Source organism: Anopheles stephensi, chromosome X (assembly GCF_013141755.1).
Source record: "Anopheles stephensi strain Indian chromosome X, UCI_ANSTEP_V1.0, whole genome shotgun sequence".
Taxonomy (NCBI): domain Eukaryota; kingdom Metazoa; phylum Arthropoda; class Insecta; order Diptera; family Culicidae; genus Anopheles; species Anopheles stephensi.
This window is the reverse complement of record NC_050201.1, coordinates 20,042,526-20,060,570: the sequence shown is the minus strand read 5'-3', so window position 1 is coordinate 20,060,570 and position 18,045 is coordinate 20,042,526. Positions and strand designations below refer to the sequence as shown.

At 39.0% G+C, this 18,045-nt stretch overlaps 1 protein-coding gene across 1 annotated transcript; it reads left to right on the top strand.

The window, feature by feature from the left end:
- The first annotated feature begins 84 nt into the window (after positions 1 to 84).
- LOC118514255 lies at positions 85 to 17,444 on the top strand. Its single transcript, XM_036060973.1, has 5 exons — positions 85 to 176; positions 243 to 281; positions 16,461 to 16,541; positions 16,620 to 16,670; positions 16,739 to 17,444. The coding sequence occupies exons 2-5, from the start codon at positions 260 to 262 to the stop codon at positions 17,329 to 17,331; spliced, it is 747 nt and encodes a 248-aa protein (XP_035916866.1). The 5' UTR covers positions 85 to 176; positions 243 to 259; the 3' UTR covers positions 17,332 to 17,444.
- The last annotated feature ends 601 nt before the right edge of the window (positions 17,445 to 18,045 follow it).

Sequence of the window (18,045 nt, the reverse complement as noted above, 5' to 3'; positions counted from 1 at the left end):
GTAGTTTACACTAGTCGTAATAGTTGTGGTAGTAACAGTAGTAGTGTTGTAGATCGGCGAACGGAATACGTTGCAGTGCCTTGAACTAATTGATGTTTTGTTTCTTTTTCTTAGATTCAACATATCCAACGAGTCAATCAAGAATTTCGTATATTACGAGGAATGGCTCGAAACTGGTAAATATGTAATTGTAAATTATTTATCCATTGCACCAGATTAATAACTAACTGTTCTTTTTTAAGATTCGGATACATCAACAATGAGTGCGAATTCCAGGACCGGTAAGCACGCTAAGATTTTTTGATTTTTTTTTTTGATTAAATTTGTAGCGACCTTGGCCGCTTCGATTTAGCTCCTAGGCATATGATACAGATGCCCATAGAGGCGGCTAAAGGTTAGGCGGCTCATTAAACAGACGGCTGAGAGAGAAAGAGAGTAAAATAAGAGAATCGACGAAAGGATGCAAAAAAGAGGATGGCGAAAAACGACGCGGGTATTCTGGTGTTGGCTCTCAAGAAGAAAAGAAGTGTAGATTGTGTGGAATAAAGTTAACCGTTATAAATCAAATAATAAATAGTTTTTAATTTGTAGAATAGTTGTTTCTGTTGAAATTCCAATACATTAAACATTATGTATTTCTGGCAGCACTGCCGTTTACAGTCAGTTTGATATTTTGAAGAGAAAGAGAATAAAGTCAGAGTGAATTCAGCCTTCAGCTAAACCGCGTGTGTTCGTTCTTACTCTGCGTATCCAAGAGATATCACTCCAACAGGTTATGGGCCCAGCCCCAGTGCTATTGCAGAACGAATAATAATTCGCGAACTAATTCGTGTGTACAGTGTACACGCGTGTGTTAATCGCTAAGGACAATAATTCGCCCCGCGTGTGTCAAGCGATAAAAGGTGCGCGAAGCGTGTGTATGAAAACAAAATGGCAACCGATCGATTCGCCATTCCGAAACTCAATAACGCCAATTGGGTGCAATGGAAAGTGCGAGTGGAAATGCTTCTCATTCGAGATGATTTATGGGAAGTGGTGTCGAATGAATTGCCATCTGTAGAAGAAAGGGAAAAAGTAGCCTGGAGAAAGGCAGATAACAAGGCCAAAGCTACGATAGTCCTGTTAATCGAGGACAGCCAACTCTCCATTATTAAGAACTGTGTGCATGCGCGTGACGTGTTTCAGACATTGGCCAACCATCATGAGAAAGCTACCAGATCAGTGCGTGTTTCGTTACTAAAGAAGTTGTGTTCCTCGAATCTAACATCAGGCGGTGACGTTCAAAATCATTTGGAAGTGTTTCAGAGTTTGTTTGACAAACTAGACGCCGCTGGAACGAAACTGGATCAAGAAACGAAAGTGTGTATGCTTCTCAGAAGTTTGCCGGTTCAATACGATGGTTTGGTGACGGCATTAGACAATGCACCGAGTGAGCTAACAATAGAAGCCGTCAAATTGCGCATCGTTGACGAAAGCAGCAGGCTAACAGAGCGAGATGGAGAGAAGGCAGTTAGTGAAAAGGCGATGTTTAGCCGGAATCAAAAACCGCACAAGAAGAACATCACGTGTAACTATTGTCGGAAAAAGGGTCACATAAAACGCGACTGTTTTAAGTTCAAGAACGAAAAAGTGAAGGAAGAAAATCAAAAGCCTGCAAAAGCACGGCAAGCAAACGAAGAACAATGCGGTGCTGTATGCTTTAGTGCTAGGATCGGTTCCAAGAATGTGTGGTGTGTTGACAGCGGTTCCTCAAGCCACATGACGAACGATCGTGGGTTCTTCCGAAAGTTTGACGATAGTGTACGTGTGAAGGTGTGGTTGGCGAACGGAGCTTCTACAACATCAACGGGCATCGGAGAAGGCATTTTAGAATGCTATGATGACAGCGGTAACCTGAACAACATTCCTGTAAAAGAAGTGTTGTATGTTCCTGATTTGGATGGAGGTTTGCTGTCAGTGCGCAAGCTTACCCAACGAGGCTTGAAAGTCGTGTTTCAAGAGACGCAGTGCAACATTATGGCGGCTAACGGACGAGTAGCAGCAGTTGCAGAGTTGAGCGGAAATTTGTATGCCATGAGGATTTCGGAAAGCGTAAAAATGACTGTGGATACACGTCATTTGGTCAACTGCGCGCATACATGGCATCGTCGCATGGGGCACCGACATCCGGATGTGCTGCAACGCATCAAGAAGGAAGGACTTGGTGAAGGATTTGCAATGCAAGACTGCGGGATAACGGAAGAATGTGAGTATTGTTTGAGAGGAAAAATGGCCAGATTTAGTTTTCCCAAAACAGCTCAACACCGTTCCAGACGCATCCTCGACGTAATTCATACCGATGTATGTGGGCCGATATGGAATACAACACCCAGTGGATACAAATATTTCATGACACTGGTGGACGATTATAGCCGTTATGCAGTGACATTCCTATTGAAGCAAAAATCGGACGTGGTGAGTTGCATTAAACGATATGTTGCGCATGTTCAAACCCGGTTCGGCAGAAAGCCAATTGTGATCCGTTCAGATGGAGGAGGAGAATACGTGAATCGTGAGCTGCAGACGTATTATGAAACAGAGGGCATACAGGCTCAGTATACCGCGGCTTACTCTCCTCAACAGAATGGCGTCGCAGAACGGAAGAACCGTTCATTGAAAGAGATGACCACGTGCATGTTACTCGATGCAGGGCTTGATAAGAAGTATTGGGGCGAGGCAATATTAACCGCAAGTTATGTACAGAATAGATTGCCGTCGCGTTCAGTAGATCGAACTCCATATGAATTATGGTGCGGGAGCAAGCCAGCTCTGGATTACTTGCGTGTTTTTGGGAGTACAGCATACGTACACGTCCCAGATGTAAAGAGACGAAACTTCGATGAGAAAGCTCGTAAGCTGATATTTGTGGGGTATTGTAGCGATCGAAAAGCATATCGATTCCTAGACACTGAAACTGATCGGATAACCATTAATCGAGACGCTCGTTTTATTGAGATGGAGTACAGGTCTACAGACCTTGTTACGTCTACTCCAGAGGTCAATAATGATTATGTTAACATCAATGTCGGTGAGCAATATGAGAATGGTGGTGAAGTTCAGGAGGAGTCGAATGATGCAGTTGAATCAGAGCCCAATGGGGCAGTTATACCACAAACAAGCAGGATGAACGAAGCAGATGACACCGATGATGGTGAATGGGAGAGTGCAGACGATGCATCTCCACGTAATGATGAGCCAGCTACTGAGACATTGGAGCAAGGTTCTAAACGAAGCACCAGAGGAGTTCTTCCTCGATATCTTAGAGATTATGAGGTGAATTTAGCAGTCGCTATGAACGATGAACCCGTGAGCTTCGAAGAAGCTATTAGTGGTGCAGAAGAACATCTATGGAAAGCAGCAATGGCTGAAGAGTATCAATCGCTACAAAAGAACAGAACTTGGTCTCTGGTAGAATTACCATCAGGACGGGTACCTATTGGAAGCAAATGGGTATTCAAGAAAAAGGAAGATAGCGATGGAAACGTGAATCGTTTCAAAGCTCGACTTGTGGCGCAGGGGTTTTCACAACGTTATGGTGAAGATTATGATGCAGTGTTTGCACCAGTGGCTACACAGACAGCACTGAGAGTCCTGTTCACAATTGCCGGACATAAACGAATGTTGGTGCGGCATATTGATGTAAAATCAGCGTATTTGCATGGTCGACTACAAGAAGACATTTATATGAAACAGCCCAAAGGTTTCATTAAACCTGGAACGGAGAAGCTCGTATGCAAACTAGAACGTAGCTTATATGGCTTGAAACAGGCGGCCAGAGTATGGCATAACACTCTCGGTGAAATTCTAGTAGGATTGGGTTTCAAAGGATCCAGATCCGATCCTTGTTTGTACGTGAAGACGTCGTCAGGAGGAGTTCGTGTCTATTTATTAATCTATGTAGACGACATGCTAGTAGCCAGCACTATTGATAGTGAAATCACGAAAGTCGAGAAAGAGCTGCAGAAACACATCGAGCTATCATCACTTGGTGAAGTAAATCATTTCCTGGGAATCCGAGTGACCAAAGACAAAGAAGGTTTCTATTCTTTGGATCAGGAAACGTTTATCAAGAAGGTTGCAAGCCGGTTTGGACTTGATAAAGCTAAGGGCTCAAGCATTCCAATGGACACCGGGTATTATCGAGTTCGCGAAGGAAGCAGAAAGTTGTCTGACAATGGGCAATATCATAGTATGGTAGGAGCGTTACTATACATAGCCGTGAACACCAGACCCGACATAGCCGTGAGTGTGTCCATACTAAGCAGACAGGTCAGCAGCCCAACCGAAGCAGACATGTTGGAATTGAAGCGTGTGGTCAGATATCTGTTGAAGACCAGTAACTACAAGTTGACGTTGGCATCAAATCGTAGTGAACCGTTAAAGCTTCGTGGTCTGAGTGATGCAGACTGGGGAGGTGACACGTCCGACAGAAAATCTAATACTGGTTTCTTGTTTCAGCTTGGCAAAGCTACAGTTTGCTGGGCAAGTAGGAAGCAGTCGGGCGTTTCCTTGTCGAGTATGGAAGCTGAGTACGTGGCGTTATCGGAAGCGTGCCGAGAGTTAATCTGGTTAAGACGTCTGCTAGAAGAGGTAAACGAAAAGCAGGATGGTGCTACAGTAATATACGAAGACAACGTAGGATGCATTAACTTCGTGGCGGTAGAGCGACTGTCACGACGATCGAAACACATAGACACTCGTTTGTGTTTTACTAAAGACATGTGTGATAAAGGTGAAATAGTCTTACGTTACTGTGCGTCAGATAACATGATCGCGGACATTCTTACTAAACCGTTAGGGCACGTAAAACAGAAAAGATTCGTAGAAGCGATGAAATTAACGAACTAGAACGGTATAATATAATGTATTGAGGAGGAGTGTTGAAATTCCAATACATTAAACATTATGTATTTCTGGCAGCACTGCCGTTTACAGCCAGTTTGACATTTTGAAGAGAAAGAGAATAAAGTCAGAGTGAATTCAGCCTTCAGCTAAACCGCGTGTGTTCGTTCTTACTCTGCGTATCCAAGAGATATCACTCCAACAGTTTCACCTGGTGACAGCGGTAAAGCGTTTACTTAAGTAACGCAAAATAGTGTCTTTTCTGGCTGGTGTGCTAAAATTGGGTTTGGTGAAGGAATTACGTAGATTTCTGGGTAAGTGGTGTAGTAAATCGCAGCGTCATAGTGGTGTAGTGAATTTAAGAAAAATATAATATAGGCATTTAAGTATATTTTCATTTTATTATCATCATTTCTTTATTAAAATTACATTAGAATAATCGGGTGAAGGTTTTTTAGTTAGGGTACTTTATTAGGTTTTTTTTCTTTTCTCTCTTAGTTATAATCCTTCATTTTATTTTTATTTTCTTAGAGGGTAATGAACGACAGAGTGTTAGCACTTAGGAACAGAGCTGTTCAAATTAATACCGGTAGCTTAAGTAATATCGTTTCAACTGAGCTGAATTTTAATTCAACCACGGTCAGCGAAACACACGTCCACAAGGAATATAGTTTCAAAGAACGTCTTGATTTATTAAAAGCAGAACTGTTGAACCAAAGTATTGAAATCGATAGAGCGTTGAACGGCATTAATTCAAATATGGCGTACGAATTTCCTGTAGAAAAAGCGATGCTATGCATTCCGGAGTATCACGGAACAGAAAAAGATCTTGAGGGATTTCTGTTTCAGGTAGAATACTTTGCGAGACAAATCCCTGAAGGAGCATCAGAAGAAGATTTAATTAGAACGGTAATGTTCAAAATAAAAGGAAATGCTGCTAGTTTCTTTAGTCGCATATTGGCCGATTCATGGGAAAAAGTGAAAAATAATTTAATCAAACTTTTTGGAGAAAAATTTAATATTGAAACTATATTCCAACAAGTAGAAACTCTGTAACAAGGTGTAAATGAACCGTTCACAGAATATAAAGAAAGGGTGTTGAAAATAAAAGAATACATTATCATCAACGATAATAACAACACGGAGGATTCGTATGCGATGAAAAACCTTAAAATACATGTTTTGGCGGGACTTCGGAACACCGAACTGCAAACGCTTGCAAGAACGAACAAGCACTTAAGTTTCGACGAGTTATTGGAGTACCTTGAAGGAGAAGTAGTGCAGATAGAACATATTCGGAAAATTGAAGAACGATTGAACCGCACGCAAATTTCCACAACAAACAACTGCAACACCAGTTTTGGCAGTTCTTTCAACAACACTGTTGATAACCAAAATGTTCAAGATGCGATGACACAAAGAAACCAGCACCATGTAGATTTTGGTTTGAGTAGTGAAATACGCTGCGATAAAAGTATTAGTCCTATTAACACTTCGCACATTAGTAACTTGGGTCAACCACAACATAACAGTACTACTTATAATCCAAACACAACTAATTATAATAACAATTACCCCACGTTCAGAAGATATTTCACACCACAAAGAAACAATTATACACAACAACCATTGCCACGAAACAATTATATGAATAATCATTCACAAAGGCCTTGCCAATACAACCGATTTGAAAACACATATAACCCACAAGCACATCAAAACACACATCACAACACAAACACAAAAAACTAATTCAAGAAACACTGGTTGATCAAACTAAAAACACTAGTGTTCCTACAGATCCTAGAAATATATTTTTCGTCGGCCCAAGCAAGGTGAATAAAACAGAAGAGACAACAGTTAACAGTTGTAAAGAGGGATATGAGTCTCTTATCATAGTGCCTACAAATGATGGTAAACTAATGGTAGAAATTGTATCACAAAATCAGAATACAAAAACAATAAATTACCTCATTGATTCGGGCGCTTGTTTTAATGCCCTGAGTTTAGACTCAGCAAAAGAACTTGGTCCTATAAATTACAGTGATAGAGTAAAATTATCCAGTTTCGATGGAACTCAATCCGACACTGTGGGTTCGATGTTTGTAAATTTACTTATAGGAAACTCTTTATACCGGGAAAAATTTTATGTCGTTGAAACACTTAGCGTTTCGGGTATAACAGGGGCAGATTTTTTAAAAAGATACACGATAAGTGTTGGAACATGTTTCCAGAGCATAACTCTGATGAAACCAACGCATGAAAAAGTTAAGGAAGACACAGTTATAAAAGAAAATTATAGTAAAGGTAGTATTCCAGAAGATGATTTAGAATTGCTCACATATGTCGAGAAGCAAGAAACAGATTGCGATTTAGTCGATACGAGCAAAGAAAGAGAATTAGTCGGATCAGAAAAATATGGGGAATTGTTTAAAAATATACAGTTGGCACATTTAGATAATGAAACCGCCAATGATATTAAACAAATTATCATTGAATACAATAATATTTTTTACTTGGTCGGAGATAAACTAACTTATACCCAAGCGGCAATGCATGAAATCGAAACTAGTTCCAACATTCCTATTTACAAAAGGCAGTACAGATTTCCAGCAGCACTCAATAATATTATGGATGAGCAGATAGAAGAAATGTTGAAGCAACATATAATAGGGCCAAGCAAAAGTCCGTGGAATGCGCCAGTAATGGGCATACCAAAAAAATCTGAGAGAGAAAAAAAATATCGAATCGTTGTCGATTTCCGCGCCCTAAACCCTATTACAAAACCATTTATCTATCCAATTCCTAGGATAGATGATATAATGGACAATATTGGCAACAGCAAATATTTTTCCACGATTGATTTAAAATCGGGGTTTTTCCAAATACCGATAGCACCTAAAGACGCTGCAAAAACAGCATTTTCTACATCCAAAGGACATTACGAGTTTTTGCGAATGCCAATGGGTCTCAAAAACAGTCCATCCACATTTCAAAAACTTATGAACACGGTACTCTATACAATTCAACCGGTCAAGGCGTTTGTTTACTTGGATGATATTGTCGTGTTTGGCGAATCAATAGAGGAACACAATAATAACTTAATTAAAGTTATGGATGGATTAAAACAACACAACCTGAAGATAGAACCGTCAAAATGCAAACTCCTCCATAAAGAAATTAACTATCTGGGCCACACTGTAAATGAAGCCGGTATTAAGCCAACTAAAGTAAATATAAAAGCTATATTAGATATGCCAATACCAAATAGTCTTAAGCAACTACGTTCGTTTTTGGGAACAATTAATTTTTATGGGAAGTTTATCCCAAATGTTTCTCAAATTCGCCAACCGTTGCACGAACTGCTGAAGAAAAATACAGAGTTCATCTGGGATGAAAAATGCACTGAAGCTTTCAAAATATTAAAAATTTTCCTAATTTCTGAACCTTTGCTAATACGGCCTAATTATAATGATATTTTCGTTATCACAACTGATGCAAGTGATTATGCACTAGGGGCAGTGCTATCGAACGAAAAAACAATAGAATCTCCAATTGCTTATGCAAGTAGATCTCTAATCGGGGCAGAAAAAAGATATCATCCAATTGAAAAGGAATTGTTAGCAATTGTTTGGGCAGTAGAACATTTTAAACATTAAGTTTATGGCCAGAAATTTATTGTATACTCTGATCATAGGCCATTAGTATCGATATGGCGCCTCAGAGAAAATTCTCCGATTTTGTCTCGTTTGAGGTTTGTAGTATCGCGTTTGTGCACGTCTGTTCTGTCTCGTGTTCTCCACACAACTGTCGTTTTATTCTTCGCTAGCCCATGTTACCCAATTAACAAACCAAGGTTACTAAACTAAGGTATCCCTAAAGGTTGCTACACTACATTCACTTTTTCTTTTTATAATTTTTTATAATTCATTTTATCCTAACTCTACTATTATAAACCAACTTCAACTGTGCTCACATAATCTTTTAAATGAGTTGGTTTGGTTATAGTTCGCTTACTTCTTTGTAACTCCTGTTCTAACGATGCCTGTGAGTTTACGAGGTGCTGTTTGCTTGATGTGGTAGCCGGAACTGAAGTATCATTAATGCCTACAGATTTGTTACGTGCATTTAAAGAAGATGCCGGAGCGCTTTCGTCAACAGCTATTTTTAATAAATGAGAGACATGCCTACGATACTGAACTCCTGTTTCTTTGCATTCCACTACTACATCACCTCCTTTTCTTTTCACGACTTTGAAAATTTTGGATCCAAAATTTGTTGACAATTTGTTAGCTTTAAATGTTTTTTTCATTAGAACCTCATCTCCTTCAGCTATAGGGTTACATTTAGCGTTCCTGCGTTTATCTGCGTATAGTTTGCCTTTTTCTTTTGAAATTTTATCACGGTCTGATATTTCTTCGTCTGCAATTTTTGGTTCATAAATAGATGGAAGTCGATCACGAATATTGTATGACAAAAGCATTTCTGATGGTGTTCTTTTAGTTGTTGAATGCGGAGATGATCTATACATTAGAAGATATTTGTTCAATTCTTCTTCCCAGTCAGTGTTCATTGATTGACTAATCATTAATCTTTTAAGTAAAGACCTGTTTTGTCTCTCAACTTCTCCATTTTGCTGAGGCCAATAAGGTGTTGTGCTTATCAAATTAATATTATTCGTACTACAATACACTTTGAATTCATCACTAGAGAATTGGGGGCCGTTATCTGCAGTTATAGATAAAGGTAATCCGAACCGAGCAAAAATTGGATTAAGTCGTTTTATAGTTTCTGTAGAGTCGATCTTTTTCATAATTTCTACTTCTATATATCTACTGAAATAATCAACTACGACCAACAAAGAATGCCCTGAAGGGAGTGGACCGAGGAAATCTATTGCTACATGTTGCCACGGTGCCGATGGTAGTTCCCTTCTTATCATTGGCTCGGGTGCAGATGGTATAGAGACCATCATGCAGCCCTTGCACTTTTTAACGTAATTTTCGACTTGTTGATCTAATTTGGGCCACCACACTTTAGCTCTTAGACGTTGTTTCATGATGGTCATACCGGGGTGTCCTTCGTGTGCTAAATGCAAAGTTCGCTCTCGTAATAGATTTGGAATAACAATTCTAGTGCCACGCAACAGAATTTTATCTGCAAAGCACAATTCCGTAGAAAACGTCTTAAATGACGAAGTATCTTCAGACCAAACATCTTTTTCAAGCCCTTGACGAACTGCTTGAATAATCTCGTCTGCCTCTGAAGCTTGTTCTATTTCCCTCAAAGAAAGAGCGACTGGTGATGCATTAGAAACTATCCAAGAAACATATTCTTCCCCGCATTCGTCAAATGTTTTCCCATCCACAACCTCCGTCATGGCTAGACGTGATAGGGGGTCGGCGATGTTAGTTTTCCCTGATCTATAAATGACAGATGCTTTGTATGATTGTAGGCGAACAACCCACCTTTCGATCCTAGCGCATGGTTTTGATTTCGGTCCGAAAATAATTTCTAAAGGTTTATGGTCCGTAATCAATTCAAAATTACGTCCGTATAAATAAAAATGAAATCTTTCTACAGCCCAAACCAAAGCTAAAGCTTCTTTTTCTATCTGGGCATATCGCCTTTCAACAATTGATAAACTTTTACTGGCATAGGCTATAATTCGTGGAACACTTTGTGCATCTATTTGAACCAACACTGCTCCAAGGCCGACCGGACTCGCATCTGCTATAAGCTGCGTTCTATCCGAGACATCAAAGTAGCCTAATGTTGAAGGGCACATCATGATTGATTTTAGTTTGTTAAATGCCCCTTGTTGCTCGGATTTCCAAATGAAAACTTGATTATGACCTGTCAGCTGTCTTAACGGAAATGTAATGGTTGCTAAATCGGGAATAAATCTTCCTAAATAGTTTACTAACCCCAGAAAGCTACGAACCTCTTCCCCTGATTTAGGTTCCCTAAAGTTCCGAATCGATTCCACCTTGTCATTATCTGGTGTGATTCCATTTGCAGACAAAACGTGTCCTAAAAATTTCGTTTGCTGTACTCCATATGTGCACTTTTCTGCATTCAAAAGCACATTCCACTCTTTTAGACGCTGGAGGACTTTTTTTAACCTTTCATCATGCTGTTCTTGGTCCGGTCCATAAACAATGATATCGTCGATGAAATTCAAACAGCCTTCACAGCCAGTCAGAATTTGTTCCATTAGTTTCTGAAACAATTCTGGGGCACAATTTATACCAAACATTAGTCTTGTATAGCGGAATAACCCTCGTCGTGTAATGAATGTTGTAATACTTCGAGATTGTTTCGATATTTCTACCTAAAATTAAAAGACATAATTAAATTCAAATTGAACAAAATAATGGGAAAATATGTCATGCCATTCTTTTCTTTTTTTTTTTTTTTTTTTTTTTTTTTTTTTTAATTCTCGAGTTCTAGAGATTTACATTTGCCGTAATTTCTACAAATCATGATTTCTCTATTAGCGTTTTTTTTAACATACCTGATGAAAAGCATTCTTCACATCTAATCGAGAAAATACATTTGCCTTCACCAATTCTGGCAGAAAATCTTCGAAGGTTGGTAAGGGATGGTTCTCTCTTTCCACCGCTTCGTTAGCTCGTCTCATGTCCACACAGATACGAACGTCGTCATCTCCCTTTGGCACTACTACTACTGGAGATATCCACTTTGATGGCTCATTTACTTGTTCAATAACTCCTTGCTCCAGCAATTCGTCCAGCTTTTTGTCCACCAGCTTTTCTAAAGCAACTGGGATACGACGATATGGTTGGGCAACTGGTACTGCATCGGGCTTAATCGGCAAATCCAAAACGATATTATTGATGGTTCCTAACTTGCCCTTCTCGCCTTCAACAGCATTTACTGGTATGCTTATTTTTAAAATTCCCATGTAGATTGCAGTATCACGGCCGATAAGGGTTTTTCCGTCCCCTTCAACAACGTAAAAATCTGCAACTGTCTTAGCCGTACCAAGGGAGATTGTAGCAGTGAACATGCCGATTATTGATAGAGGCTGCCCACCATATGCTTTGAGATTTAATGCAGTCTCTCGTCTTTGATTTGTTACCTTTATGTGGAGCAATTTCATTTCTTCCCATGTTTTCTTACTGATCAGGTTGTATTTCGATCCAGAATCTATTACTGCAGTTATTCCGACACCTCCAATAATGCAATCTACTACAGTGTTGTTGTCTGAAGATGTAAGATGAAAAACGTATTCGGCTTTTTCGTTTGCAACGTGGTTCACTGCATTGTTCTCTTGGTCTCTTTTATTGGTTGTGTTATAGTAACGGTCCTGCTTCCGAGGGAATTTTCTCGGGTAATTTTCGGACTGCTTAGTGCGGCACTTTTTTGCAAAGTGGTCTCTGCCTCCACATTTGTTGCATATTTTTCCTTTTGCCGGGCATTTATTTTCTCTCGCTAGGTGTCCTGAATAGCCACATCGATGACATTCTTGTTGTTTTGGTTCAGGTATTTTTCTCTTCTTGCCATGCTGAGGTTCTTCTATGCTATGCACCAGATCAACATGCTCCTTGCTACCAGCGAATGATTTTTCTTGATGGGCAACAGTCTCGAAGATTTTGGCAACGCTCACTATTTTGTCAAGACTGGCATCACCTTGTCTGAGAAACTCTCGGCGTAATGCTGCAGATTGACAATTCTCTATCACTTGGTCTTTCACGTGCTCTTCTAACTTTTCACCGAAATTACATCGTTCTGCTTGTACACGCAATCTCATGATGAAACTATCAAAGCTTTCTCCAGATTTTTGTTTTACTTGTCGAAACAAATGCCGTTCATACGTTGGGTTCTGCTTTGGAAGGAAGAATTTATCCAATCTTGCAACTGCTTCTTCATAAGCCGACATGTTTGGGGTGTATTGCTCGACATTTGCAAGCGGGCCGCGCATCTCGGTGTTCGGTAATTCTGGTAGCGTCTCAAAAATTTGCTGCACATTTGGGCCAACAAAATGAAGTAAAAGATCCTTTTTCCAATCTTCATCGACGATTCGACATGCTTTGATCGTAAATTCGAACGATCTGAGCCACTTTTTCCATTCCACGCCTGTATTTTCCGAATGCTCTTCATAATTGAACGGATAGGGCAAAATGCCCGGCATTCGCAACATGTCTGAAATAAATTTATAGAACAAAAGAACACATCTATACACATCTCTACCTACACAAAGATACGACCGTTAGTGTCAAGCGTTTAACAATGCCCCATTGCAAGTGTGTCCAACCAGCGATCTACGTATTTGTTCACAGGATGCTAACTGGCACGGTATAACGTTATAACCAAATGGGTTTGACACGACTGGTTCACTGTATGCGTTTGTCAACAATCTTCGCACTGGACAGAGTCCGCACTCTTTTCCCGCGAACTCGTGCATTCCATACAATCTTATTCGTGCTCAAACACGCTTCTGCTTGTCTTTATGTTAGCCGTTCAGCGCGATATGAATGCATGCATTGAAACAAATCGTCGGATTAATAATGGCTTTCACATGCAATTTTGGTATCACTTCCCATATGCCATCAACAAAATATCTCAGCATTTAAGCTTATGTATATTCTTCGCATTAAAGCATGACGCAACGCATTTAAGCACGACCATTTTCACTATTACTATCGAGAAGAAAAAAAATGCAAATTTTCTCAGCATTTAAGCTCATATTTGTCCTTCGCATTTAAGCATGGCTGTTTCCATAACGCCAACAATTCACGGGTTTTCTGTAAAACCACTCACTGCATTTAAGCAACCAAACTAGTCGATTGAACCTAATTTTTCCATTCTTACATACTCCCATGTTAATCATGCTTACCCATAGGATTCATAGCTTTTAATTTTCAGAATATCTGTCTTTCCTTCACTTCTTCTTCTCTTCACTATTACTGTATTTTACTCCTCGTCGCCAAATGTAGTATCGCGTTTGTGCACGTCTGTTCTGTCTCGTGTTCTCCACACAACTGTCGTTTTATTCTTCGCTAGCCCATGTTACCCAATTAACAAACCAAGGTTACTAAACTAAGGTATCCCTAAAGGTTGCTACACTACAAGGTTGAGACTACAAGGTCTGGAATGCGAGATAAAATACAAGAAGGGCAAGGAAAATGTTGTGGCCGATTTTTTATCAAGGCTTCCAGAGATAAAGCGGGAAGAGGAACAAAGAGGGGATTTCAATACTATGGTAGCAGTGGTCACACGCCAACAAAACAAAAATTTGCAAAAATATAAACACAATAGAGAACAGAATTTGGGTGAAGAAACCATAAGCCACACTGAACAAGAAAATCACTGGGAAGATTTACTAAAGATTGATATAGAAAAAGAACCACACGAAAGGGAAACACAAAGGAAACAAAAACTAGAACAAATCAAGCAAATCAAAACAAAGTTTAAAAATTTCAATACGGATTCGGAGAGAATAGAGGTTGAGAGAGGTGAAGTGGATACGGTGTTAAAAGAATTTCATGACTCTCCGTTAGGTGGTCATGTGGGAGTAAGGAGAATGAAAAAAAAAAATTGAGGAGTTATTCTTTTGGACAGGTATGGATAGGGATATCGAAGGATACGTGAGAAGTTGTAAGTCGTGTCAGCTCAATAAGATAGGGAAATACAACAAAATTCCTATGCAAATTACGACTACATCCACGTATCCTTTCCAAAAGTTGTATATGGATATTGTAGTCTTACCTGAGTCGGAGACTGGCATTAAATATGGGCTAGTAATACAATATGATTTGACGAGATACTTGATTGTGACACCAATGGCCAATCAAGAAGCTATAACTGTAGCAGAAAATTTTGTAGAAAAAGTTATCTGTCTTGTGGGCGTACCGCACGAATTAGTCACAGATCAGGGCACAAATTTCATGAGCCAAGTCATGAAAGACACATGTAAATTATTAAAGATAAAAAAAATCCATACTTCAGCATACCACCCACAAGCAAACATAGTAGAGCGAGCTAATCGAGAGCTGAAAATATATTTGAGACAATTCGTTGGGAAAAATTATAAAACGTGGGACAAAGTTTTACCATATTTTGCCATGGAGTACAATTCAACTGTAAACTCGTCAACGGGATACACCCCATTCGAATTAGTCTTTGGTAGAAAAGCTAGGTTGCCAACTTCCGTATATAAACAAAATGATGGAAAAAGACTGTTTACGAATTTTTGTGAGGAGCTAAAAGCAAAACTAATAGAGATGCATGAGATAGCTAGGAACAACTTGATCGAATCAAAAGAAAAACGAAAACAAAAATATGATCGAGACGCGATAGATTGGCAACCAATGTGGGGAGAAATGGTATTAGTAAGGAATGTACAGACTGGAGTGGGTCAAAAGTTGCAAGGAATTTGGAGAGGACCGTATGAAATAGTGGAAATACCTAGTGACCAAACATGCGTTGTAAGAAATGGAAGGAAGTTGGAGAAAATCCATAATAATAGATTGAAAAAGTTTAATTAGTGTGTAAGCCTATATGCAATTAGTGTACAGCGAGAATGTGGGAGATAGATAAGTAGGTTAGAATAAGGAAATATTTGTAAAAGTAATTATTAAGGATAGTTGAAAAAATAAGATCATAAAAAAAAACACTAGGAGCGAATATCGCTCACACTTTTCCACACACGTCGAATGTTCACGATGAGTTCGACACAGCCAGCAACAAAAAAAAAAAATAGTAATATTAATAATATTACACTGTTGCACTAAATTACACGAGGGACTTGATGGTGAAATTGAACAGCTAAGTTGAAGGATGGTAGATGATAGAAGATGTTCGTAGCCGTAGTCGTTCAAGGCCGGATGAAAAATCAGAAGAGCGAAAAGGCTGCATTGGTACCGACCTACAATACAAGTTGCAAAGATTAGAAGCGAGTTGGATGTTCAAGCAAACTTTTTACGTTTATACAAGTATATACACTCGACAGCCGCAGCACGAAGAACGATACTTATTGGTGATCAGTTTACGTGATACAGGACACGAGGATCGTAGTGACGGAAATGAGATGAGATAAGGATAAGTCACAACGATGAGGTGTGTATTACGAGTATCTTGAAAAAAAAAATAAGATAGTAACTGGCTTGCAAATTTCGTTAAAAAAAAAGGGTAATGATATGTAGCGACCTTGGCCGCTTCGATTTAGCTCCTAGGCATATGATACAGATGCCCATAGAGGCGGCTAAATTAGGGCGGCTAAAGGTTAGGCGGCTCATTAAACAGACGGCTGAGAGAGAAAGAGAGTAATAAGTATAAGTAATAAGAGAGAAAGTAGTATAAGTATAAAGTAATAAGTAGAGAGAGTAGTATGAGAGTAATAAGAGAGTATAAGAGAATCGACGAAAGGATGCAAAAAAGAGGATGGCGAAAAACGACGCGGGTATTCTGGTGTTGGCTCTCAAGGAGAAAAGAAGTGTAGATTGTGTGGAATAAAGTTAACCGTTATAAATCAAATAATAAATAGTATTCAATTTGTAGAATAGTTGTTTCAAATGTGTCATACCCATTTTTTGTCTTTTCGCTCAATATAGACACCGACATAGAAAAGGAGGGGGAAACTGGATGGCAAGTCGGGTTTCCCAGCGTCGCGCCCCAGTGTGTGTTCAGAGAAAGTAGGGGACAATTTCCATTAGTTCTTATATAAAGGCTTTACGTTTTTTTACTTATATTTTTTCGTTCTTTTTTTACAGTATCCAACATCGATGGTCAACCGTCTTCATCTTCCGTACATTTGACTAGCAGTATGTTTTATAAAACATTGTCTAGCACAAATTGGTGTATTGTCATTTATAAACTTTGTGTTTTTTAGACTCGCGAAAACGGAAAGCAGTACAGTTGTGCAGTGTAGCTACGAATACGGAGACGGTTGACCCATACGACCAAGAAAATGTGGTCCGCACACTCACTGGGCTAACTCGGTCTCATTCCCGTTTGGCGACACAAGTGGGCGAATTGATTAATTCCATGAAACCAAGGCCCGACGTTCGACCCAGCATGGAGTTTGATTTTGCTCCGATAGATTCGGTAGAAGAGCTGCAAAATTTAGATGCACTTCTTCAAGACGACTCGGAGTATAGAGCAAAACTTGTCCATTGGCTTGAAACACAGATCACTCGTGTGGACGTGGATAACCGTCTTCACGAATTAATTGATCTGCTGTTCACCAAAACCTTTTTTGCCACCATGAATTGGACTGGCATAAGCAAAAAAGCGGGACAAACAAAAATAGCGTTAGGTAAATTTAAGTTAGTGGTAAGATTATTTGTAGAATTAGGAGGTAACAATGCTTTAGTTTTAAATAGTAATTATGTAGAAAATTTAAAAAAAAAACTATATCATGCTAAGGATAGGATTAAGATTAGCAATAGTAAACGTACGTCTTGCCACCAAAAAAAAAAATAGTTTTGTGAATAGTAGTGTTTAAGTAGACTAAGTTAGTTTTTAAGTCATTAAATTAGTTAAGTAAGTTGTAAATTAAGTTACATACAATAAAATACAATATACTTAAACAACTATATTTGGATGTACAACCTGATTAAATTTATTAATCCCTCTTGATACTGCATTTTACATTTCGTTAGTCCGCTTCGATTATCTGGTATTCGCTGAACAACAATACTTTGTCATATTCGCATATTTTTTAAGCTTCAATTACCTTCTTTTTCCAGCTAAATAAGTGTACTAAATAACGAACAGTTATAACTTCCTTTACATTGTTTTTTACTGAATTTATTCCACAAGTGTATGCAGCAGAGGAATAAAAATAATTTCATCGCGAATGCTTGGTATAGCAACAAATTTACATTTAACTTGCCCCGGGTATATATACGCAAACGACTTATCTAAATTTTTAATGGATCCTTTGTAAGCGTTGAAAATACTTGACTCACAAGGATAATCATAAGCCAAGTTTTTTTCATTCAACCTACGCCCGCAAATGCGCACATTGCCATCTTCCATTTGGCCATTAACTGTTTGAAATTGGCATATACTGTTATCCTTGCTCATATACCAACAATTCTTCTCGTTATTTTGAAGCACACAATCTTTCTGGAGGTTAAATGTTATTATATTCCCTCGTTTGGAAATAGAGGGCTTTGATGCTGTGTAAGGGTT